The sequence below is a fragment of the Monodelphis domestica genome, chromosome 2 (genome assembly GCF_027887165.1).
Source record: "Monodelphis domestica isolate mMonDom1 chromosome 2, mMonDom1.pri, whole genome shotgun sequence".
Classification (NCBI taxonomy): domain Eukaryota; kingdom Metazoa; phylum Chordata; class Mammalia; order Didelphimorphia; family Didelphidae; genus Monodelphis; species Monodelphis domestica.
This window is the reverse complement of record NC_077228.1, coordinates 259,290,542-259,314,111: the sequence shown is the minus strand read 5'-3', so window position 1 is coordinate 259,314,111 and position 23,570 is coordinate 259,290,542. Positions and strand designations below refer to the sequence as shown.

Sequence of the window (23,570 nt, the reverse complement as noted above, 5' to 3'; positions counted from 1 at the left end):
ATGGTTCTCTTTTTTCTTCCTCAGTGTTTACAATATTCTTTATTCTTCTGTCTTTTGTAAATCACAGTCCAGCTACCTCCACTTCTAAAATTGTTTCTCACACAAATACACTAAAATTCAAATAAGTCTGTGATCTTATCAATATCCACCAATGGAAATTTGTTTTTCGTCTAAGCTTGCCCATCTAGTGTGACTCTCATCTGCATCTTCTCATAAAATTTCTACCTTATGTACTGGGGGGCCTTTTTCAGCTTTTCTTGACAAACATTTATACTTTCTTCACATGGGATCACAGGATAATAGGCTGGAGGGGACCTCAGAGACCATCTAGTCCAGCCCTTTTATTTTCCTATTGAAAAAAACTGAGCATAGCCAAGGCAGATTAAGGGACTTAGCCAAGGTTACAGAGGTGGTAAGAGAGCTGGCATTGAACCCACTGCATTATAATCCCTACTAAGGGACCAATCCATATATCTTTTGGATTGTACATTTCTCTGATGACCTCCTTTACTCTGGTTCTTAGTCCCTTATTCCATTTAAATTTATTAGTGATTATTGTTCAGTTGCTTTCAGTCCTGTTTGTGACCCCATTTGGAGTTTTCTTGGCAAAGATACTGGAGTGGTTTGTCATTTCCTTCTCTGGCTCATTTTATAGATGAGGAAACTGAGGCAAATAGAGTTAAATGTCTTGCATAGAATCACACTGCTAGTAAGTGTCTGGGGCCAAATTTGAACTCAGAAAGAAGGTTTCCTTACTCCAAGCTCTGTGCCTTGTCTGCATGATCCTCCATTTTAATTCTTCAGAGACTGAAGTGATCCATTTTTTGCAGTCAAATAACAAAACTGGTAGAATTCTGACATTAAAAACATAGACTTGTTTCAGGGAGAAGATTGTATTATAAAAGGGGATCTGCAATTTCCCACAGGCAGTCCAGCTTATTCTCCTCCCTGTGGTTAATCTGAACCCTACTTGCTGTCCATTTGTAGTGCCTATCCAAAATATACAGATATTCATAGATGAGGCTGGCCATCCAAATTACACTTCTGGACAATAGGCATTCTGTATCTCCTTGGATTTTCCTCTGTGAATGGTGAGGCCAAATTCTGTTGATTAGGTCTGAATCTCAATATAAGAGCTCAAAGATCTGTGGCTTGAGGCAACCAGAACAAGATAGTATTGACATAGGATCATCTGAAGATTCTCCTCACCAATAGGGAATCCCTCTTCAATTTCAACTTGTGCTCTGCCCTGGATCTCCTCTATGACAATAGAGGATACCTTATGCTGATGATGCTCCTTTATACTTATCCTCATCACCTTTACAATCTTTCTCCTCTCCCAACTCTGGAAAATCTCTCCATCCAAATCATCATCTCTAACAATAATGCTCCTAAGGGAAGAGGGCATATTGAATTTTAGAAACCCTTTTGTAACCCAAGTGCTATGTATGTAACTTCCAGTGGTACATTCATATTATTACTAAAGATCAAAATATAGCCCCTGTCCTCAAGGAATTTACAATCTAGTTAGGTATTGGGGATGCAAGATATATATGTGTAGTCAACATATATCTGTGAAATAAAGTACTTGAGCACTTGAATATTTGGTACAAATTAGAAGTGCTATGGAGATTCCCCATATCTCCCAACACAAATGATTTCCCGAATTCCATTTGCATTGATTTCTTATTTCCTCTCCCTTTGTCTCTACTTTTTCTCCCATTTCTTTCTTTCTATACTGATTTTCTTTTCTCTCAGATTCTTACTCTCATCCATCTTTCTCTCTCATCATCTCTCAGGTCTTTTGTTTGCCTCTACTATAAGCTTTCTGTCTTTCTCTTAAGTTCATAGGATTTATTTTTGGGGAAGATTTTAAGACCAAACCCTTCATTCTTCATCAATTGATTTTCCCAAGGTCATACAGCTAGAAAGTGGCAAAAATAGGAATCTAACCTTTGACTAAAAAGTCAATTAAATTCAATAATCACTTATTAAATATCTACTATGTGTAAGATCCTGTTATATACTAGGCCCTAGGGATACAACAGCAAAACAAAACAAAATAAAATACAAAAAAAACCCAGCTTCACCTTCAAGGAGCTTGCAACATTTAATGTGTTTTTAAAAAACCCTTACCTTCTGTCATAGAATCCATACTAAGTATTGGTTCCAAGACAGAAAAGCAGTAAAGGCTAGGCAGTTGGGGTCAAGTAGATTTCCCAGGTTCACATAGCTAGAAAGTGCCTGAGGCTAGATTGGACCCCAGGATCTCCTGTCTCCATTCCTGGCACTCTATTCACTAAGATACCCAGCAGCCTCAATATTTAATGTTAAAACTAGGTACACATCTAGTACTCTTTCCACCATACTTATCCCATCTTTTTCCTTTTTTTTTTGACTATTTCATCTCTCATCCCATATTTCTCTTCCAACTCTTTCTCATTGCTAACTTTCACTTTTCTGATCCCTTTAATAAATCCTTTCTTGGCAACTGCTTGACTACAGGGGTGGAGGGGATATGATTGAGGAGAGATTCTAAATGAGCACCCTAATGCAAATACCAACAACTTGGAAATGATTCGGATCAAGGACACATGTGATACCCAGTGGAATTGCTCGTGGGCTGTGGGGGGAGGAAAAGAAAATAATCTTTGTTTCCAATGAATAATGTTTGAAAATTACCAAATGAAATAATGTTTAAAAGTATAAAAAAAAAGGGGAAAAATTCTTTCTTATCTTATACCTGATTCTATCTCTGATCCATGTCTCCTTTCTCCAGCCCTTTTCTACAATACCATACCATACCATACTAATACCATAGAGGTGGTGCAGCAAATAGAATTCTGGGCCTGGAGTCAGAAAGATATGAGTTCAAACCCTGTCTCACACACTTATTAGTTATGTGACCAAGGGCAATTCACGTAACCTTTATTTGCCTCAGTTTCCTCAATTGTAAAATGAGGAAAATAATAGAATTTGTCTTCAATGTTGTTTTTTTTTAAACCTTTACCTTCCATCTTAGCATCAATACTATGCATTGGTATTAATGAGAAGGAAGATGAGTAAAGGCTAGGCAATGGGAGTTAAGTGACTTGCCCAGGGTCACACAGCTAGGAAGTGTCTGAGGTCAAATTTGAACTCAGGACCTCCTATCTCTAGGCTTGGCTTTTAATCTACTGAGCCACCTAGCTGCCACAATGGTTTTTGTGAGTACCAAATGAGGTAATATTTTTTTTTTCTAATTGTGTAGCACAGTGACTGGCACATATTAGGTATTGATATAAATGTTTATTCCTTTCTTCCTTACCATATTATCACTCTCCCTTTCATCTCTTTTCTTGTTCTTTCTTTATGTCTTCCCTCTAGTCTCTCCAGTATCCCTCCCAGAGGCAGCTGAGTAGTATAGAGGGTTAGATTCCTGGGCCAGAAATCAGGAAGATCTGAGTTCAAATCTGGACTTAGTATCTGTGTGACCCTTGGTAAGTCACTTAACCTCTGTCTACCTCAGTTTCCTTATCTGTAAGATGGGGATATAACAGCACCTACTTCTTATTGTTGCTAGAGGATTCAATGACACAATGTTTATAAATTGCTTAACACAGAACCTGTGTTAGGTCCCAACATAGTAGGTAACATATAAATGCTTGTTCCTAACAGTCCTAATGTACATGGTAGACCCTATAAAAATGCTTGTTCCCTTCCCCATCTGTTTCCCAGGAATGCCCCTGATTTCAGACATTCTTCCCAACTCTCAAAAGTTTTCTTAAAGAATGCTATCCATATCCAGCAAAAGAACTGTGGGGAAGAAAAACATATGATTGATCACATGGTTCAATGGGGCTATGATTGGGGGTGTTGAGTTTAAATGATCACTCTATTGCAAATATTAATAATATGGAAACAAGTCTTGATCAATGATACATGTCAAACCCAGTGGAATTGCTCATTGACTCCAGGAGTCCTCCACTCCAGGGGGGTGGGAAGAGGGGAGAGAAAGAACATGAATTATGTAACCATGGGAAAATATTCTTAATTAATTAATTTTTAAAAAGTTTTTCTTGGATCTCACCCATCTCTCAATTCACTTTCTCCAGTTTCCATCATTAGCATTGTCCTCATCTTTCTCTCCATTTCCTCCTCTCCTCCCATTCCTTTCTCATATTTTCCTGTAGCTCTTTTCTATTTTTCTTATTTCTCATACTTTCTCCAACTTTCATGTAATCTTCCTTTCTTATCCACCCAAGCCTACTCACCATTTCTTCTAAACAAACACAAACACACATATATTCATATATATTTCTTAGATGTCTTTTCACCTCTCCTTGTTTTTTAGTAGGATGAATAGCAAATTGAAAAAAAAAGATTTAAAATCACAAAACTTATGTTTGAATTCTAGCTCTGGTACTCACCAATCAAGTCACTTAAAATCAATTGGGTTTTGGCTTCCTTCTCAAGAAAATGGGGATTGTTGTCCATGCTTTCCAAAGTTATTTCCTTATGAAATATCATCCCTTTCTCCCCATTCTTCTTTCTTTCTTTCTTTTGCATGTTTTTCTTTTTGATCTCTGCTTCTTTAAAAAATTTTAATCATTATGGGGCAATGGATTTAGAGTCAGGCCTAAAGACAGGAGGTCCTAGGTTCAAATCTGGCCTCAGATCCTTCCTAGCTGTGTGACCCTGGGCAAGTCACTTAACCCCCATTGCCTAGTCCTTACCTATCTTCCTTCTCATTAGCACCAGTGCATAGTATTGATGCTAAGATGGAAGGTAAGGGTTTAAAATTTTTAATCATCCTTTTTATTCTTATTGAAGCCCCTTTACTTCATCAACTTCAATGACATGGTTCTCTTTTACTCCTCTATTCCTTCATCTCCTGCATGGTCCCTCTTCTTTCCCATTTCCTGAAGCCCTAAAGCTCAGCCTTTTACTGTCTGTTCTTCAGTAATTGCTAAACCCTCAGATTGGTGGTAGCCTTACAGGTGGCCATAGGCCGACCTGTGCTGGCCATTACTTATTTCAGAAAACAACATCTCTAATGTTGCCTGAAGCCCTAAATGCCCAGACCAGGGGAGATCACCTCTGGCATCAAGACCCTTATTTTAGCACCTTCTCCTCCTTTTACTACCATTGGATTTACAGGATTCAGCCTTCTTCATGAAGGGGAGCTCCAATATTGCCTCTCTGAGAGACTGACTCTGAGCCCTTTGGCCTTTGGTCTGTCATTTGTGACAGAAAATATAACGGATGTAAAAAGGTATTGAGGGGACAAGTGGAGGCTTGTTAATGATGTTTATACAAAGCATGCAATGGAACAGGGGGCAAAGGAGGACTGAGATGGGGGATAGCTGAGTTATATGCTGAAGAGAGCTTTTATTTTGTTATTTGGGGACTCTGAATCATAGCCCTTAAGGGGCAGGGAGATAATTTACCCCCAACCTTCAGGGCCCTGTGATGATAGAAAGTGGCACCAACCTATTTTCTCACTGTCAAACCAGGGAGTAGATGGTGGAGGTGGTGAAGAGATTAATCATCAGTTGCCCCCAGTGCCTACTGAACACACACAATACCAGTTGTTTGAAACTACATTTTAGATTAAATATTTTTTTTCATGATTAGAAGATTTTTACTTTATTCAATAAGCAATGTACTTAACTGAAGTTTTTTTTTTCATTTTTATTGTCATGCAAAATACACTTCCATATTGGTCATTGTTGTAAGAACACACTCATATATTACCAAAACCCCCAAATAAAACCATAAATACACTGATGTGAAAGATGACTCTAGTAGCATTTCCCGTTGTTAGTCGTTCAGGATTGTCCATTCTGGATCAAATCTTAGCAATGAGAGACCTGGTATTGGAACTTTTAGTTGTGTTAGTCTGAGGTATTATTTTTCTTAAGACAGTTCAATGAAGTGAGAGAGATGGAAAGGTGACTATTTGTGGGACTAGACTCACAGGATATCAAAGCTAGAAGAAACCTTTGAGACAATCCAGTTTTACCTTTACATTAAAAAAATGAAAAAACTGAGGACACATAAAAAGCTCATTGGGGTGAAAGTCCTTTATTTGGCATTCAAGGCTCTCTGGAATCAAGCCTTAACCTTTCTGACCTCAATACCTTTCAGTCTTATTCAGAATTCCTCTTCTTCCCTCCAGGTGTCACTGCTGCAGCGTCTCATTTTTTTAAGAGGCAGCATTCTTCACCCCACCCCCTTCTCCTAACTGCCTCCCTCCCCATCAGTGGAAGGGATCAGGAAGCCCTACGGAAATGACTTGACTTATGGGATCCAACGTGGGTAGTCCAGTCTTCTCCACACTGGGAGTTCACCCCCAGAATCTGGGTGTTTAGTGGCTGGTGAAGAGTGGAAGGTGAAAGCCTGAACTTCAGGGCTTCAGGGAATGGGAAAGGCAGGAGGAGCCAAGCAGTTGAGTCCATTTGGAGGGGACCCTTTATTTCTGACACTGCTCCCCTTTTGTGCCTATCCCCGTCCACGTGGGCGTCTCTACTTTTCCAGGCCCTCAGTCTCTGCATGACACGTGTAGGACGGTTCTGACATCTCCCACGGGACGGTGACCCGATTGCTGACCACAGCCACCTGTCCCTCCTGCTGCTCACACTCTTCCACCGCCCGACCCTGGCCACCACCTCCTAGCAGCTGCCCTTGGGGGAAGGGCCCTACTGAGTGACAGACAATGGGAGAGGGAGCTTACAGAGTTGATTACAAATAGAGAAAGTCAGGCACCAACCGTCTCCACACCCCCACCCCCGTTCCATTTTACAGATGACAACACTAAGACCCAGGGAGGTTGTTATTTGTCCAGGCCACACAGGCAGTAGTAAGCATCAGAAGTAGGATTGGAACTCGGGGCCACTAACTCTAAGATCAGAGCTTTTCCTTCTACTGGGAAATGCCAGGAAGTAAGCTCAATAATTATGGATGGATGGGTGGATGGATTGATATACAAGCGGAGAGAGTCAGGAGCACCTCTTCAACCCCTTTCTTACTCTGGGAAGCATGTAGCAACGACGGCCCTTTAAATTCCCTGTCCTGCTACGCTGGTTGCCTCCTTCTCGACCTGGGACGAGGAGTTACACTCGGGACCTGACATTTGACGGATCCAAAGGCAGGAGCTAAAAATATACCCAGTGCGGGTTACTTCAGGCCATTGCCACTCCGCCCCCGAACCTAGGAATCCCGTCCCAGCTCGCGTCCTTTTCTGCTCCACCCCTCTCGATCCGGGACCCAGTCGTTTGGGGGACTGTCCACCCAGGCCCTTTCCCTTCAAACACCTACACTGTCGAGTTCTCCCCTCAAACTCTTGTACATTTCCCCAGCAGGTATACCATTGGGGGCGGGAAGCGAGGGAGGAGTGGAGGTAGGAGAAGGGTCCCTAACATCAGCCAGGAGGGGTGTGGCTGCAAGAGAACCTAAACCAAAGGTCACCCACGGGGAGCGCGACACCTCCTTCCCCGGGACCGTTTACTCCCAGTTACTTTGGGTCTTTCTAAGTGGAAGGAAAGACTGTAGCTGAGGGGGTGTGTCTCTCTGGACAGCCCACGTGGCCCGCATCCAATAAGCACAATACTGAGCGTCCTTCAAGTGTAGTGGTTCTTGACTTTCCTCACGCTCCTCCCCTTGGGCACTCTAAGGAAGGGGTGGGGTCTCTTGGGCACTCCTGGGAGGAGCATGACTTTGGGGGGGGAGTATGGGATCTCAGCCAATGGGTATTGCGAAAAGGCGTGGCTCTTGGGGGTGTGGCTTGTTCTGGAGGGGATGGGGACTCTAGGATTAGGTGTGGAGTTGGGGGGGTTCGCCGGGTCTCTCCCCTGTGCCTGGGTAGGACAGATACCCGGTTGCCCTGCTCCTCTCCAGCTCCTCTTCTCTGGGGTCCTCTCCCACTGCTCCCATTCATGCTCCTTTCTCTCCAGTTTCCCCAATTCCTTCCAAATTGCTGCGAGTTCCTTTCCCACCAGTCTATTTCTAGTCATCCTTTAGCTCCCGGCTTCTGTCCATTTCAACCAACTTCTCTCCCCAGTTCTATTTCCAGTTCTTTTCTAGTATTTCTAGACCTGCATCCCATCTCCACGTTTCTCCCCTCTTCGCCACAGAGATGCCGTCGGGGTTTCAGCAGATCTGGTCCGAGGTAGGGAAAACTGGCTTTCTGGGAATTGGGCCGGGAGGATTCTCTCTAGGTTTCCCTCTTTTCGTACGGAGTTGGTGGAGTGCAGGAGTTGGGGGGGGGGTAGTGATATTCCTGTTCAGGCCTTACTGGGGTGGGTAAGGGCCTCTGGCTATTTATACCCCGGCTGAGCAATCTCGTGACTTTAGGGATTCATCACTGTAAATAGGGAGATTCGAGAGGAGTGGTGTGGTCGGCATTTGTAAAAAATCGAATCTAGAAGCCGGGAGTATATGTGGGGGTGTCTTATGGGAAGACCTCAAGTCTCAAATATGGGGACGTGAGGCTCCTGTTCGGATCTAGAACATGCACAGTAGTATCGGAAAGAACAGCTGGAGTGTGTGTCTCCCTGGGTCTCCAGGTCAACGTCCCTAGTGTGATTGATGCCACTGTCTGTGACACCCATGCTCCCTATCATGTGTTTGGGGGAAGGGGGATGAACATGCAGGGTCACTGCATGGCATGTCACATTCTGAGTCATTTGGGGGATGGGAAGCCTGGACATCTGGAGTCTTGATCAGTAAGGGCATTTGGGTTGTAAATGCCTTGTCTCTGTTCCTCTTGGCGAGTTGCCTCCCTGAGAGTCCCTATAATGCCCCCCCCCCTCAATATATACCTGGCTTCTCTCCAGGTCTCTGAACTTTCCCTTTGGCTCTACAGTTGGAGAGGGGGAAGGGGAAGAGGGGAGTGTCATGAGGCGCCCCCCTCCCCCCAGCTTCCAGCTCAGGTTTCCACTGGAGAGACAGTCTGTGCTGCCAGCATCTACCCCACCCTCACCACCACCTTCCCACCTGACTACTCTGGGGCCCCCCCTCCTCCAGCAACCCCCTGGCATTGTATTCTCCTTCTTGGGGGGGTGGGAAGAGGGTAGCCTGTTAGAGAGGACGACTTTGAAATTCTTGCCTTTAAGTCTTCATTTCAATGACCTAGTTGACCTTACTAGAACTGTAGAAAAGGCCTCCAAGTTTCACTTTGATAAATTACTGGAAGGGTGGCAAAAAGAAGATGAGAAGGATGGGGCACCAGGACTGGGAAGAGGTTTGGGAACTGAGCTACCAAGAGGTGAGAGATAGGAGGTGGTCACAGAAGAAAGTGGTTTTACTAGTCTCCCAATTCTCTTACCTAAGGCTGCTTTCTATTCTGGCAGAGAACCCATTTGTCCAGCCTTCCAGCTTTTCCCTCACCCCTCCTTGCTTCAAGGCTAAAGTGAATTTCTAGGTTCCCATATGGGCATGGGGGTGGGTAGATTCCATCTGTTCCTCCTGTTTACACTGGGATCTGAATTAGATTCCTAATATGGCCCAGTTTACTTCATTCAGTGCCCCAATTATGGGTCTGAGGGTGGAGAGTTAAAAGTTTAAGAATGGGTAGCCCAGAAATCTGGGTCCTTAATATTGCCTATTCACTATCTAGGAGGGGGATCCTCCCCAACAGCGGGTGACTGGAACCCTGATCCTTGCAGTATTCTCTGCTGTGCTTGGCTCCCTCCAGTTTGGCTACAACATTGGAGTTATCAATGCCCCACAGAAGGTGAGGGACCTGGATATTGTGGTACTGATGGGGGTGGAAGAGTGGTACCTGGGATCATAGAGTAGAATAGAACATTGCAAATGCCTGGATGCTATACTGAAAAATTTGGGAAACGGGTAAAATCCCTTAGTCTTTTAGAGATATAAATTGGAGCATGTGGGATCCTTGAAGGGCAGAGGGCCACTCAGAGAAAAGACTCTCCTGAAGCTAAAGGAAGCTAGAGTCTCTCACTTAGGTCACAGGAGTAAGAAAGTGGAGATTCTGAAGGGAATTCACTGCGGTTTACTGCCTTTCCTTCAGGTGATTGAACAGAGTTACAATGAAACATGGCTGGGAAGGCAAGGCCCTGAGGCCCCTGGATCCATTCCCCCAGGCACCCTCACCACTCTCTGGTCTCTCTCTGTAGCCATCTTCTCCGTGGGTGGCATGATCTCCTCCTTCCTCATTGGCATCATCTCCCAGTGGTTGGGCAGGTACCGGGGCTAAAGGGAGGGTAACAGGGAAATATGGGAAAAGAGAGATTTTACCTGGAGTGGAGAGAATGGGGATGGGATCACACCACCACCTCTTTCCTCTCTCCACTTCACATCTCTCTTTCTGTGATTCTGTGTCTGGCACCCATAGGAAGCGTGCCATGATGGTCAATAATGGTTTGGCTCTTCTCGGGGGAGCATTCATGGGCTTGGCCAAGACAGCTGCCTCTTACGAGATGCTTATTCTTGGACGATTTCTCATTGGCGCCTATTCAGGTATCCACTAGGAACCATCCCCACCATAGACATTTGGAGGAGTTTGGACCTACCCCCAAACCTAAGAGAAGAGAGTATGAGCATGGTAGATATAGAATTTTTTATGTTTCTTATGACCTTTCTCCAATCTCAACAGGGCTAACATCTGGACTGGTTCCCATGTATGTAGGGGAGATTGCTCCTACTCACCTTCGGGGAGCTTTAGGAACCCTCAATCAGCTGGCCATAGTCATTGGCATCTTGGTTGCCCAGGTAACCAGTTTTTACCCTTTGTCCTCCCTGGGGAATAGAAATGTAGATAAGAGACAGAGGGCTACAGGAAAATCTGTAAAACTAGGTAGAAAGGCTAAGCCAGAAGACATAGAATTAAAACAGGGGTGAAGGGGACATAAGTTTCATTTCATATCCTCTCTCTCTCTCTCTTTCTCTTCTTTCTCCTCCTGCTCCCAGGTCCTGGGCTTGGATTCCATGCTAGGAACAGAGAGACTGTGGCCATTGTTGCTGAGCCTGACTGTACTTCCTACCCTCCTTCAGCTTGTACTATTGCCTTTCTGCCCAGAAAGCCCTCGATACCTCTATATTATTCGTAACCTTGAGGGGCCTGCCAGAAAAAGTAAGACACTCCCCCTTTGTAATGACAAAGAGCCCCAAATATCTAAACCCCCAGATTAAACATCTTGCCTACCCTATTCCCCTTACTGCCCAACTGTTTTCCCTTTGGATCTCATTTTAGTATCTATACTCCCAGGCTCCCTGACTCTCTTTTCCTTAAGTCCTTGCTTTTGTTAGGGATCCAGGCATTTTTCCTTCAGTTTTATTATACACTCTTTCCCCTTCTGAGGTCTGAAGCAACTGACTGGTTGGGCAGATGTATCTGGAGCGCTAGCAGAGTTGAAGGAGGAAAAACGACAACTAGAACGGGAGCAGCCCCTCTCATTGCTCCAGCTTCTCCACAGTCGAACTCATCGGCAGCCCCTGGTCATTGCCATCGTGCTGCAGCTCAGCCAGCAGCTATCAGGGATCAATGCTGTAAGGATAAACTCTTAAGAACTTGGTGCCCTGGGGAGAGGGCAGGGGACAGAAGGTGAAGGAATAGAAACACACTGGAGGAGTGGGGGGGTTAGGGTAAGGAAATGGCAGGTTAGGGGACCTAGAAAAAAGTAGACTAGAGAATAATTTCTAGATTTGAAAGAGGAATGGGGATGGTTAGAGGAGCTAAAACTTCAGGACAAAAAGCCTTTGAGGGGGGGAAAAGTAAGGAGTGTATATGTCTGTCTATTTGTGTTTGACTCACACTCTGGGATAGTCAAGGAAGAAAAAGAACCAAGAATTATTAAAGAAAGAGCTACATATCTGCAAAGATATACTTAGATAGAGGGATCAGAAAACTGAACCAATAAAAATTGGTTTTTAGGGAAAGAGGTTTCTCACCCATGCTTGCTTTTCTTCTCTTCTACACCCAGATTTTCTACTATTCAACTAGCATCTTCGAGTCTGCAGGAGTAGGACAGCCAGCATATGCTACTATTGGAGCAGGCGTGGTGAACACAGCTTTCACTTTGGTCTCGGTAAAAGCACTGATGTGAAACCTAGGTGGCTACTATTAGCCCTTGAGCCCCCCTTCCCAGGATATACAGGTGCAGAGCCTGATCCTTCCATTCTCTCATTGTCTGGACCTTCTTCCCTTTCTCCTTCATTCCTTCCCCCATTTTGCTGCCCCCAGAGATGAAACTTATAAAGGCTTCTTGCTTTTCCTTTTACTTCCCTCAGGTATTGCTAGTGGAACGGGCTGGACGTCGAACACTGCATCTCTTGGGCCTGGCCGGAATGTGTGGATGTGCTATCTTGATGACTGTGGCTCTCCTTTTGCTGGTAATGACCTTGGGCAAGGTTGGGGGAGGGATAGGAGAGCCACCACACTTAGGAAATGTCTGTGAAGCTCTGATCCCAAAGGAGGGGAAAAGGGTATGTGGCAATGCTATTTCTGAGAGTGCTCCATGGACCTAGAAAAGGGATGTCATCATCTCCTCAATCTCTATGCCTTGGCCTCTCCAGAAGAGAGGAAACAAAGTCTCAGTAGTCTCTAGGCAGTCATTTCTCCATAGCTATGGGAGTACTTGGCCTATGATTGCTTATAATTTACATGTCAGGGCTAAGAACAGTATTAGCAGGGCTTTAAGGGAAAGCCTGAAATACAACTCTAAGCACTTCTGGAACTGTCATAGCCACCAGGGATCCCCCTGGGAATTACTGGGAAACAGAGTCCCTGTGCACCCCATCAGCCAAACTTTGATCCTCAGACACCCTCAGTGTATTTGCTGCATATTGAGGGAATAGGCATGGTGCTATTACTTGTATTCCCCTCAATCCTTATTGAGATGGCTAAATCATATAAATCCAACGATTTATAAATTCCCCAAAATCCAAGGAGCTCCTGACCTAAGGGTGCTGGTACTCCAAGGCTAGAAGTTATAGTTTTTCTCTGTACAAAAATATTTGAGAAGCTAGAAGATGCAGGAAAGTCTGTGGTATGTAAACTGATTGTCTCTGTCATCCTTGCCTCTCAGGAACGGGTTCCGGCCATGAGCTATGCTAGTATGGTAGCCATCTTTGGCTTTGTGGCTTTCTTTGAGATTGGCCCAGGTCCTATACCATGGTTCATTGTGGCTGAACTCTTTAGTCAGGGACCCCGACCAGCTGCCATGGCTATGGCTAGCTTCTCCAACTGGACATGCAATTTCATCGTGGGTATGAGCTTCCAGTATATTGCGGTAAGTCCTTCCTTCCCCAAACTTATCAGGTGAATTCCAGGTAGGGAATAGCCCATCAGATAGTGAACTGCAGGGAAGAAATACCCTAGCCCCATATTGTCGAACCTTTGACACTCTGCCAGAGGGGGCTGTTCCCTCCCCTTCTCCCCATGTGCCTAAGGACATTTCTCTCATCACCAGCTCCTCTGCCCAGCAGTCCAATAAGAGCGCTTCCTCCCTTCCCTGTCTGGGGTAAGGGGCAACCTCACATATGGCCTGATAATTAGAGTTTGGGCACTCAGTCTCTTAAAAGGTTTGCCATCACTGCCCTAGCCTATTACTCCAGTTCTCTTCTCTTTACCTCCCTGCCTGTCCTGCCACCACCTGACCACCCCCCTTTATAAAAATTCAAGGTCTAACTGATGGGAAAGATTGGAGACATATATAGATAAAGATCTCTCTGTGTGTATATATATCCTCCTTTCTCAGTATCTCATTTATAGAATATCAGAGTTAGAAGAGGCCTCAGAGGCTATCTTATGCAACTTAAACAAGAATCCTTTCTATAACATACAGCCTTTATCGAAATGCCTCCCTCCTATTATTGATCAAGGATTTTCTTAGTATAGTAGCATAGCAGAGAGAGATTCCCAGACTAGGGCAGTGGTTGTTTAGAAAAAGCCAAGTCAGTGGAAAATAATGCAATTTTTTATGAGTAATTATTCTTTGAATTAAATGTATTTAAATCAACCACAAATCTTTGCTCTTAATTCAAATCCTTATTTCTATAACTCCCACTCCCATCCCTAAAATAAACTACTATCCTACTGCTAGACCCTCCTTCCCCATCCTTACAAGCTGTTATAACCACCAACCAGCCTACTTAATCCTAGTAGCCCTGTGGGTTCCTGCTACCCTTCTCCTAAGTTAGCTACTTCTTCCTTACCTCTGCTGTAGGATGCCACTGGCCCTTACGTCTTCCTCCTCTTTGCTGTCCTCCTGCTTGGCTTCTTTCTCTTCACCTACTTGAAGGTGCCAGAAACACGGGGCCGAACATTTGACCAGATATCTGCAGCCTTCCGTCGGACACCATCATTGCTGGAACAGGAGGTGAAGCCTAGCACAGAACTTGAGTACCTGGGACCAGATGAGAATGACTGAGAAGTAGGGTGGAAGGTGGCAAGTACACCTTTCCCCCTTCTTTCTCTCTTAAGTGAACTCTCCTTTCTACAGCACTTTAAGTTTCCCTTCCCTACCCCCTCAAGGTAGGAAAGAATATCTTAGGTCTGGTGGTAATGGGGGAGGGGGGCTAAAATTCATGGTTTGAATTCTCCCCCTAACCCTGTTCCCTTTAGTGTGAATCTCTTGGATTATTTATCTATAGTGGTTGGGTTTGGGGTGTAAATATAGGTGGGGCTCCATCCCCAACTTCCCCACCCCCAAGGATTTCCTGGTCCCTCCTTCCCCTTTTCCCTAGCCTCAGATTTCTATTCCCCCTTGATACAAAGAAGGGGAATTACAAAGATCCCCTAGAACTAACTTTTCTAGGTGGGAAGAATTATATGTCCTACCTTCCTAAAAAGCAAGAAGTCTGGGGCCCAGCTCCCTTTTAGCCTCCTCTCTTGACTTCATACCAACAGGTTATCTATACCCCCTACTCCCAACCTGACAAAGCCAAAAAAGTAGAGAGAATTCTCATGCTGAGAAATCTCTAGGGAAGACATTTCCTTTCACTCTATTCTGTCCTTTGGGGAGATTGTGCACATGGGAAACACTAGGAAAGATATTTCCCTTCACTTCTCCCTTCTGGTTTTTGGGGAGACTGCACATGGTAGGGGAGAGCTCTAGAAAAAGATACCTCCTTTCACTCCATTCTGTTTTGGGAAGGCTGTGCACATGGTAGGGAACACTCTAGGGAAGATATTCCCTTCATTCTATCCTTTGGGGAAGATTAGCACAAATATGTCGGTAGGTCTTTCTTCTCTGTGGTTCCCACTTAACCTTAAGATGAGGTACTGTCCCTCACCTAACTCACTCTCAACCAGAGATGTATTTTGTACAGATTTTTTGAGCTCCTGACAAAAAAAAAAAAGAGCAGAGGCTTCTGTTGGTGTAATATGAAGGCTGATTGAAGCCTTAAAACATTTTTATATGTTTGTGTAGAAAGAAAAAAACTGATTATACTTCATGTATATATAAAGGTCACTGTATAACAAGTTTGCTACTTCTTCAAAGGGATATAGAATTAGAACTGACTCCTTCTCAACCCTGAGACTTTTGTTAAGTGTCTACCCCATTCTCCCTGTCTGCTTCCCCTTAATATCCAGCCCTGCCTAATTCCTACTCATAAATCTTCATTTAATCCTGGGGCATACTTGCCCAACAGCCATAGCTTGTACTTCCATCAAGTACGACACCTTGGACCAACACACTCTTTGGCTACTCAAATACTAACTCATCACACCCTAGGCTTCTGATCTTGAGAATAAGAGAGACAGAAACTTGGACAGCTGTGCAAATTTTTTTTTTTTACTGGAGGCTCAGGTGGCACATGACATTTCACCAAATGGCTTCAGAGTTTGGGGTGGGGGAAGGAGAAGACCCAAAAAATAAACTGGGGTGGGGGGGAAGGGAGATCTGGCTCCAGTGGACAAAGGATGTACTCCCTTCCTTCCACCCTTGGGGGTGGGGGGGTTTGAACCAAATTAAAAAGTTGTTCTACCCTCCTGGGTCCTGGGAAGGAGGGGACAGGTTGAAGGCCGCTGTTTCAATGTCATGGATTTTTTTTTGGAGGGGAGAGGGAGGGAGACAGGGAAGGAGCAGTTGGAAAAAGTTGGCAGATACCTAAGGAAGAGAAAAGAAAGTGTTAGTGAAAGAATATTTGAAGATTCTACTTCATACCCCCCTCTACCCACAAGTCCCCTCCTTTCTACATAGCCCCTATTCCTCAGACACTGTGATACTCAACCAGATAGCTGCTCTAGTTGTCCCCCTAGTTGGAATCACTCCAGTAAGGTGGTAGGGGAGTCCCCACTGGTTATGGGGGTTGAGGTCTGAAGAGAAAAGAATAGTGAGAAGTGAGAAATGTATATAACTAGAATGCCTAGCCACATGACCCACTCTTACCTGTTCTCTACTTCCCCCTGCCCAAGTCTACCTAACTCCCCCAATCCTACCCCCCACCCCTGCAATTCACATCCACAAGCTGGTGCTGTGGCTCCAAGCGGGGCTGGGAAGGTGTGTCCGCAGGGGGTGGCATGGGCTTGACTGCCTCCGCTGGGGTCTCCTGATGGGTAGGGGCACCTGCTGGGGGTGGGCCCGGGGGTACTGGCTCTTTGTTATCAGCCTGCATGGAGAAGGACAGGGGAGAGGGCTGGTTTCAGCTTTCTCCTTCCTATCTTCATAACCACTACCCCCACACATATAGATTAGTTTTCCCTAGTTCTCACCTCAGGGGCTGAAGACTGCCGGGGACCAGGAGGTTGTTGCCTCCTACGCTGAAAGTAAGGACGATTTCGTGGGCGCTGGGGCTCAGGCCTTGAGCCATCTGTAGGACCCTGGCTAGGTTTGGTTTCTCCATCTCCACCTTCTGTGGTGGGCTGCTGTGGAGGACGAGGACGGAAAGGCCTAGGGGTTGGGTAGAAAAACAACCACAGCAAGATTAGTTTGAGATGTCCTCCCGGTTCAATGCTCCCCACCTCAGGTGTCTGGTTTTTCAGCTTACCTGATTTTGCCTTGGCAAAGACCTACATCTGTTAGTAGGCCATAAGCCTAGGGCCCTAGTTGTTTTATACCCTTAGAAGTAAGGCATGTAGCCTCCTAATTTCCTACCCCTAAATCTCAGTCATTTGTTACTTCTTTTATGAAAACCAGTAAGACTTGGATAAGACAGAGGCTGATGAACACATATACGCAAATCAGATATTTAGGTATTACAACTAGGAATGGGGGCGGGGGGAGGGTATACTGCACTTACCTTCGATATCTGGGCCGGAATCTGGGTGGAGGTGCCCGTTCATCTCCTTGCTGTTGGTCCCCTTCTAAGGGGGCTGGGTCTTTGGGCTCTACCCCATCTGTACCCTAAAGATATATAAAACTGGGGTTTGTGAATCTTCATGATAAATAAAGCTGGAGTCAGGTTCCCATTCCTAAAACCAATACATCTCTAGTTTAGCCTGATACCTAATTCCCTATAAGGACTTACCCATCAGCTTTTCTCTACCTCCATCCCCAGCCCCAAACGAATTCCCTCTTGTTCTCCTTTCTGGAACTCTAAGTAGAAGTGAAATAGAACACTGGACTTACTACGAAGAAGACCTGAACTCAAATCCTGCCTCAGATATTAATTTGTGACTGTGAGAAAGTCATTTAACCTTCAGTCAAAAATTTGGGAGTGACCTCTGAGGTCTCTTTTAGTTCAAAACTATGACCCTCTGATCCCTTTAAGTCTTTATTTTTCTCCTAAGGCCATGGCAACTTAGCTACCTAGTTCTTGGCTTCCTCCTTTCTAAGCCTTTGCCCTTTAGGGACATCTGTAACTAATTCTTCTCTCACCTCCATAGGCTGCTGCTGGTTGGAGGGCCGAGGGCCCCTAACAAAACGTCTTCGGTAAAAGAAGGGGGGTGGACGGCGTCGGCGAGGTCGCTGACTGGGGTCCTCGGCCCTTTCCCCTTCACTACCTGGCTCTGCTACCCCTGTAGGGGCCTCTGCCACCAGGGGTGGGGGTGCAGCAGGGCGTGGCCGGGGAATAAATCTACGAAAACGGCGCCGGTTGGGAGCATAGCGACTGCCCTTCACTGGTACCCCCCCTGGACCAGTCACATTAGCGGCTTCTGCACCCTGGGATGAAAAAAATCAGAACTCTTTCCCAACTCCAACTCCCCCCCCTGCCCACCCCATAAGACCCCTAAGAACACATCACTGACTTCTTATTCTTAGGGCTAGTATCAAGAGGGCACTAAAATTAATTTAGAACCTCTTCTCTAGTACCCCAAATCTTGATTGGGAGTAATGTAGGGAGACCCCATTCCTTCTAGACTGGAAGGGCCAAAAAGTAGGGTACATGATAACCTCATGAGGTTCTGAGGCCCAGGATTACCCTCTTCCCTTAATCCTTATTCTTCCATGTTTCCAGGACCTCCTGCCCCTCCACAAATCCCCCAAACCTTCTCTCCTTCCACGACATCAAACTCCACTGTTTCCCCATCCCCAACACTGCGCAGAAACTTCCGAGGGTTGTTTCTTTTAATGGCTGTCTGGTTGGGGAAAAAGCAGTGAGAAGAGCTGGGACAAGACAGGGAGACATGTTATCTTTTACTTTTATCCATTAATATCAACACCTGTTGTCTTACTGCTCCATAAATTATATATTCTGGCCTTTTGAAGGAGAAGTGAAGGACTTGCCAAGAGTAGACTAAAGACTTGGATATAAGATTATGGACTGATGTCCTGGTGTACAATCCTACCTGCCCCCCAAACATTCTTAAGAATTTCCCATTGGGGAGCTGGGTGACAGGAAGAGATGAGAACTTAAAAACAGAATAGAAGTACACCTAAGGCGAAGTTTTAGTGCCCCTTCTATTCCCTAAATTTATCAACTTGATTTGGGTCATTCTTCCTCCCCAATTAAAATGTTTCTGTTGTGTCCTGGACAGGTGGTTGCTAACCTGAGAAACTATTTCATGCTATATTAATGAGCATGACAGGCAGTGTAGAATAGTGGAAAGAGCTGACCTAAAGTCCAGCCTCTGATAAACACCAGATGAATGATTCTGGGCAAGTCCCTTAACCCCTCAATGCTCCAGGCAACTCTTCAATTAGAAATTGGAGAGTAGGTACTGATTCACATTGATAGGAGTTCCCTATTCCAATTTGATCACAGAGCCAGTCCTTATCCCTATTTACAGGCACTATTCACTTTTAGCAGTAACTTTGAATTAACAGAAGCTTTTGGTGCCTTAACAGTGACTAATAATAGTTATTTCAGGCACTTGTCACAGATGGGACATAATGGAATTGGAGGCAATAGTAATAGCCTTTTTAGGATTGCCATGGCACATGTTCCCAGTCTGAGGATAGTAAAGATGCTCATTAAGTGGCATTCAGAAAAGGAACTGATCCTATATCTTCTGAGAGAAAGATCCTACCTGAGAAGCAAGCCTGACTCTTACCTGGTGGACAAAGACATCCTCCTTGGTGTCATTCCTGTGAAATGGGAAGGGGCATCATTAGGGGGCTGAAATGCTTGGGGTTTTGAGGGCATACCCTAAATATGACTTCCCTCTTCCTGTTCAATAAGCTGTTTTCTTACCCAGTGCTTCTCAAGGGGTTAGTTTTTTTGTTTTTCTAATTCAGTGGGGGAGGGATGGTCCTTGCAAGCATGATTGTATTAGCAGCTGGCAAGGACTCCAGGTGTGAAAGGGTAAAGTCAGGCCAAGGTGTGGTCAGAGGGAAGAACACAAATCTAGAACCCAGGTGGGAAAACTAGCATTATAGGAAACAGGCAAAGGCACCTTGAACCTGCCAAGGTGTCTAAGGAATGGGATAGCTCTCTGCTTGCTTCTGCCCCACCTTCTACCCCCAGGAGCACTTCGGGAACTGGGAGGTGCAGGGTGAAGCTGTCCCTCCTCCCCCTTTCAAAGGGGCTGGAAAATTCCACTCTGCCTCCTTCCTTCTTCCTTGCAGGAGGGAGAAAGGTGGGGGAGGTGGAACAAGAGGTGCAGAACAGGTTTGGGGAGGGGAGACAAGGAGCCAGGAGGCTTCACCAAGAAGTCACTGATCAGCTCCTATCCTGACCCCAGACTTGTAGATGAATCCCAGTTCCCCAAGGTCAGGACATTCCCATTTGCCCGCACACCCTAGTAAGAATAAGTGTGAGGGAGATTAGGTGAGGTAGAAACACTCATCTATTGTCCAACTCTACCCTCATCATGATCCTATCATGGTCTCCAGAGATTCCCCATCTCCAAGGCCTTCCCAAAGACTGGATGTTTCAGGCACTAAGGCAGCTAGCTGAGTTTGCCAAAGGTCAGATGGCTAATAGGCTGTCTGGGGTCTTCCCTAGAGACAAACTGGGCAAGGAGCCCAAGTTGGGGGAAGAGCCTACTGGGGGAGACCTTGATTTTGACTTTCCTTTGTATTTAACATTCAGAGTCTTAACTGATGTTTCAAAGGGGGTGGAGTTGATAACCTCCTGTTTCCACCTGATAGGAAGGAAGGTGTATTGTAGAATTAATACAGAGCCAAATGCTCCTTCTAGAGATTGAAGAGGGGAAAGGAACACCTCAATAAGAGGAAATTCAGGGAAGATGGGGATCTTCCAGGCTGGGCTCGAAAAGCTCTTCATACACATATCCTGCCCCCAAAGCACAGCAAATAAGAAGCAATTGGGCAATTCCAATGAGGTGTGGCAGACTAACAGCCAAATTAGTGGATTCCTAGAGAATTAACCCTCTCCAGTCGAATAAAAACTGGAAGACTGGGCCCCCTGGCTAGGGAATGCTTCATCTTCCTTATAAGGGCGAGGTATTTGTGCAGTGGTTAAAGACGTTCAAACCAGCTTCAGCTGGACACTAGGGGCAACCATGTGCCTCAGTAAAGGGTCTGGATGAAGTTATGGATCCTCCAAACCACAGTCAGCCCAGTTTGGAGGACATCCCCACCCCTTCCCTGCCTTAGGTACCTGTTGATGAATCCATAACCATTTCGGACGTTGAACCATTTGACAGTGCCCAGAACTTGGGTTGCTGCCAGGGGGAGGAGGTCAAGTAGGGAGAATAGGGCAGGGGAAGAGAGATGGAGTTAGGCTCAATCAATTCTGAGCACACACCAAAGTCCAGCCCCACTCCTAACCTATACAAGCCGGACAGCCACACCTGCTTAGCTTCTAGGAACTTAACCTACTCCCAACCAATTCTACTTCTTTGAACTTCCAAACAACCCGACCTCGTGCTCCATAGAGGTCCTAAGCACCACCACGTTCAATTCCAAGGCACCTCCCTCAGTCATCGCTGCTCCAGTCAGGCCACGGGGATCCCCAACCTAGGGGGCACGGTCCCCGAGCGCTTCCAGAGCCTAGCTGCCTCGCCCTAGTCCTTCAGTGGGGCTCCGCCTTCCTCCGAGCCTGGTTCGCCAGGCTCCTGACTCTCCCTGACCTCGGTTCCTCATTCACCTGCACCCTCAGCTCTACCCATCCAACCAGTGCTTCTACCCAGGGCCCCTCAGGTGTCAGGTCCCCAGACCCAGCCCCCTCACCCAGCACCGGTTTGTCCGCCTGGCTCCGGGCGGGGGGTGCGGGGGTCCCCGGGGCTGCCGTCGTCTGGGCGCCTGGGGCTGCGGGGCCCGGAGCTGCGGGGATCCCGGCGGGGGGCGGGGCGGGGGCGGCTCCCACTCCCCCTCCCATCCCGCCACCGCCAACGCCGGATTTCTGCAGGTCACCCCCGGGCGACACCACCCCGACCCCCGCCACATCCGCCGCCGGGGCAGCTGCCGCCGTCTCCGCCTCGCTCATCCCGCCGGGTCCGGTACCGGCCCCCGCCGCCTCCGTTGCCGCCGCCGCCTCCTCCTCCGCCTCCTCCTCCTCCGCCGCCGCCGCCCCGGCCCCTCCCCCCCGCCCGCGCGCTCCCTCTCTCGCCCGGCCCGCTCGCGCCCCGCCTCCCCGCCCGGTCCTCGCGCCCTGAGCCTCTCCCTCGCACCACGCCCCCTCCCCACTCTTCGCCGCTGCGGCCGCCGGTCAAGCTAATATGAGGCGTGCGGGGAAGCTCCGGAAAGACTCCTTCTTCCCACCCCCCAGCCAATACAGGACCAACAAGCCCAGCCCACGAGCTAGTCCAGAGCGGTCCCACCCCCAGGCTTCGCACGTGAGCCCGGTTCCCTCGCACCCGGGGCTATATCACCGCCCTGGCCCCGCCCACCAATATGTGTCACGTGACTCCATCGGGTCCGGTTCATTGGCTGGTAGGTTCTCTCTTCCCCTCCCCCTCCTTTTCCTTCCCCCCGCTCCATCCCTTTCCACCCGCCGCGGGAAATCAAACCGACCTGTCACACCCCAACCGCCACCTGCCGGCCCAGGGAGGGGCGGGGCTCCGCGAGTGCCTCCGTTACCCCTGACTACGGAAGAGAGAGGAGAAGCTGCCACTTATGTTCTGTGTGCTCGCGTTGCCTTCCTTACTTGTGGACGCGGGTTCCCGGAGTCGCGCCGCGCTTGCACAGCAGCGCCTCCGACGCACCGCTTTGTCCTAGGGTCTCTCGGGTCCGACTTTCCCAGCTTCGGACCCCTGGCCGCCGCCCTTATTCCTCAACCACCCACTCCAGTACCGGGCAACTCAGCGCTTACTCCCTGAAGTCCGGGAGCGGGACGCGTGAGGAGGGGTTGCACGTTCCAAAAGGGGCCTGGGACTTTGATAGCTACAGTCCGGGGATGGAGGAACAAGAGGCTGGACCAGGGCGGTGGACCGGATGCGGCTAGAGAGTATAGTCTGTGCAGTGCTGCCTGGACGAGGAGAGCACGAGATATTTACGGACCCAGGGAATGACTGCTTCGCCACTGAGGATACTACTTTAGGATAATGCAAAAAAAAAAAAAGTCGAACTGTAGTGACGCTGTTCAAGAATCATGCTCGGTTGAGTGAAGAAAGTTAACCGGGCACCAGATGTTGTCTAAATTAATCTTGCTATTGGAACTGGATCCAGAGATTGAATTGGCCGCCACTGCTTACAGATATTGGCGTCTCTGGGTTTGAAGTGATCAGTCCGAGGAGTCCTTTATTCCCAACGTAGAAAGTCCCCTCTCCCAGATTTGGGATGGGTTGCCAATCGCAAACTCCCAGCTCCTGTCTTTCCGAGTCTCCTGTCCTTGTGATTCAGTAAATGTTTAGTGCAGCGAAGATCCTTTCACTCAGGTACTGACGCCGCTCTTCTTCAGTCCTACCACTCCACAGTTAAAAACATCTTTGTTTTTCCCTTCCACTAAGCCCTCAGAACTCCTGCTACATTGTTAACAAATTTCCCTTTACCGCAGAGCTCTTCAGCTACACATTTATCTGGAACTAACAGAAACCGGCTCTCTCAAGAAGACTCTGTCCACTCTCTAAGGTACTTGGTGCTCTCTTGTTCCCAGTCAAACTGGGACCTAGAGAGTGACCCCACTCCCTGACATTTCCAAATTTTCCCTTTGCCATCATTACTAGCAATTTCTTTGTGTTTGAAACTCCCTCCATCTTTAATAACCTACTTTAGATTTTTATTGCGTCATCTTCTATCACATTCTAGAGAAAAGAGGAAAATGACCTAACTCAAAAGCTTTCTCTTCAACTTGCTCACATGGGAATGTCTCCTCCAATATAGTGGCTTCCCAAC

General features: G+C 46.8%; 2 protein-coding genes across 3 annotated transcripts; one reads left to right on the top strand and one right to left on the bottom strand.

Annotated features, from left to right (window-relative positions):
* Positions 1-7,752: 7,752 nt before the first annotated feature.
* Positions 7,753-15,430, top strand: SLC2A4 (solute carrier family 2 member 4). 2 transcript variants are annotated; one of them, XM_001365219.4, is made up of 11 exons: positions 7,753-8,149; positions 9,599-9,715; positions 10,016-10,188; positions 10,340-10,464; positions 10,601-10,716; positions 10,915-11,077; positions 11,306-11,493; positions 11,928-12,032; positions 12,235-12,336; positions 13,032-13,235; positions 14,172-15,430. In XM_001365219.4, the coding sequence occupies exons 1-11, from the start codon at positions 8,117-8,119 to the stop codon at positions 14,373-14,375; spliced, it is 1,530 nt and encodes a 509-aa protein (XP_001365256.1). In that variant the 5' UTR covers positions 7,753-8,116; the 3' UTR covers positions 14,376-15,430. The 2 variants fall into 2 exon arrangements, with proteins under 2 accessions (XP_001365256.1, XP_007483274.1); XM_007483212.3 differs by lacking the exon at positions 7,753-8,149 and adding an exon at positions 8,814-9,247.
* Positions 15,431-15,722: 292 nt separating this feature from the next.
* On the bottom strand, positions 15,723-21,817 carry YBX2 (Y-box binding protein 2). The gene is made up of 9 exons (XM_007506041.3): positions 21,468-21,817; positions 20,896-20,959; positions 19,385-19,418; positions 18,380-18,469; positions 17,769-18,053; positions 17,191-17,294; positions 16,664-16,841; positions 16,183-16,267; positions 15,723-16,058 (listed from the first exon to the last, which is right to left on the bottom strand). The coding sequence occupies exons 1-8, from the start codon at positions 21,721-21,723 to the stop codon at positions 16,217-16,219; spliced, it is 1,062 nt and encodes a 353-aa protein (XP_007506103.2). The 5' UTR covers positions 21,724-21,817; the 3' UTR covers positions 15,723-16,058; positions 16,183-16,216.
* Positions 21,818-23,570: the final 1,753 nt, after the last annotated feature.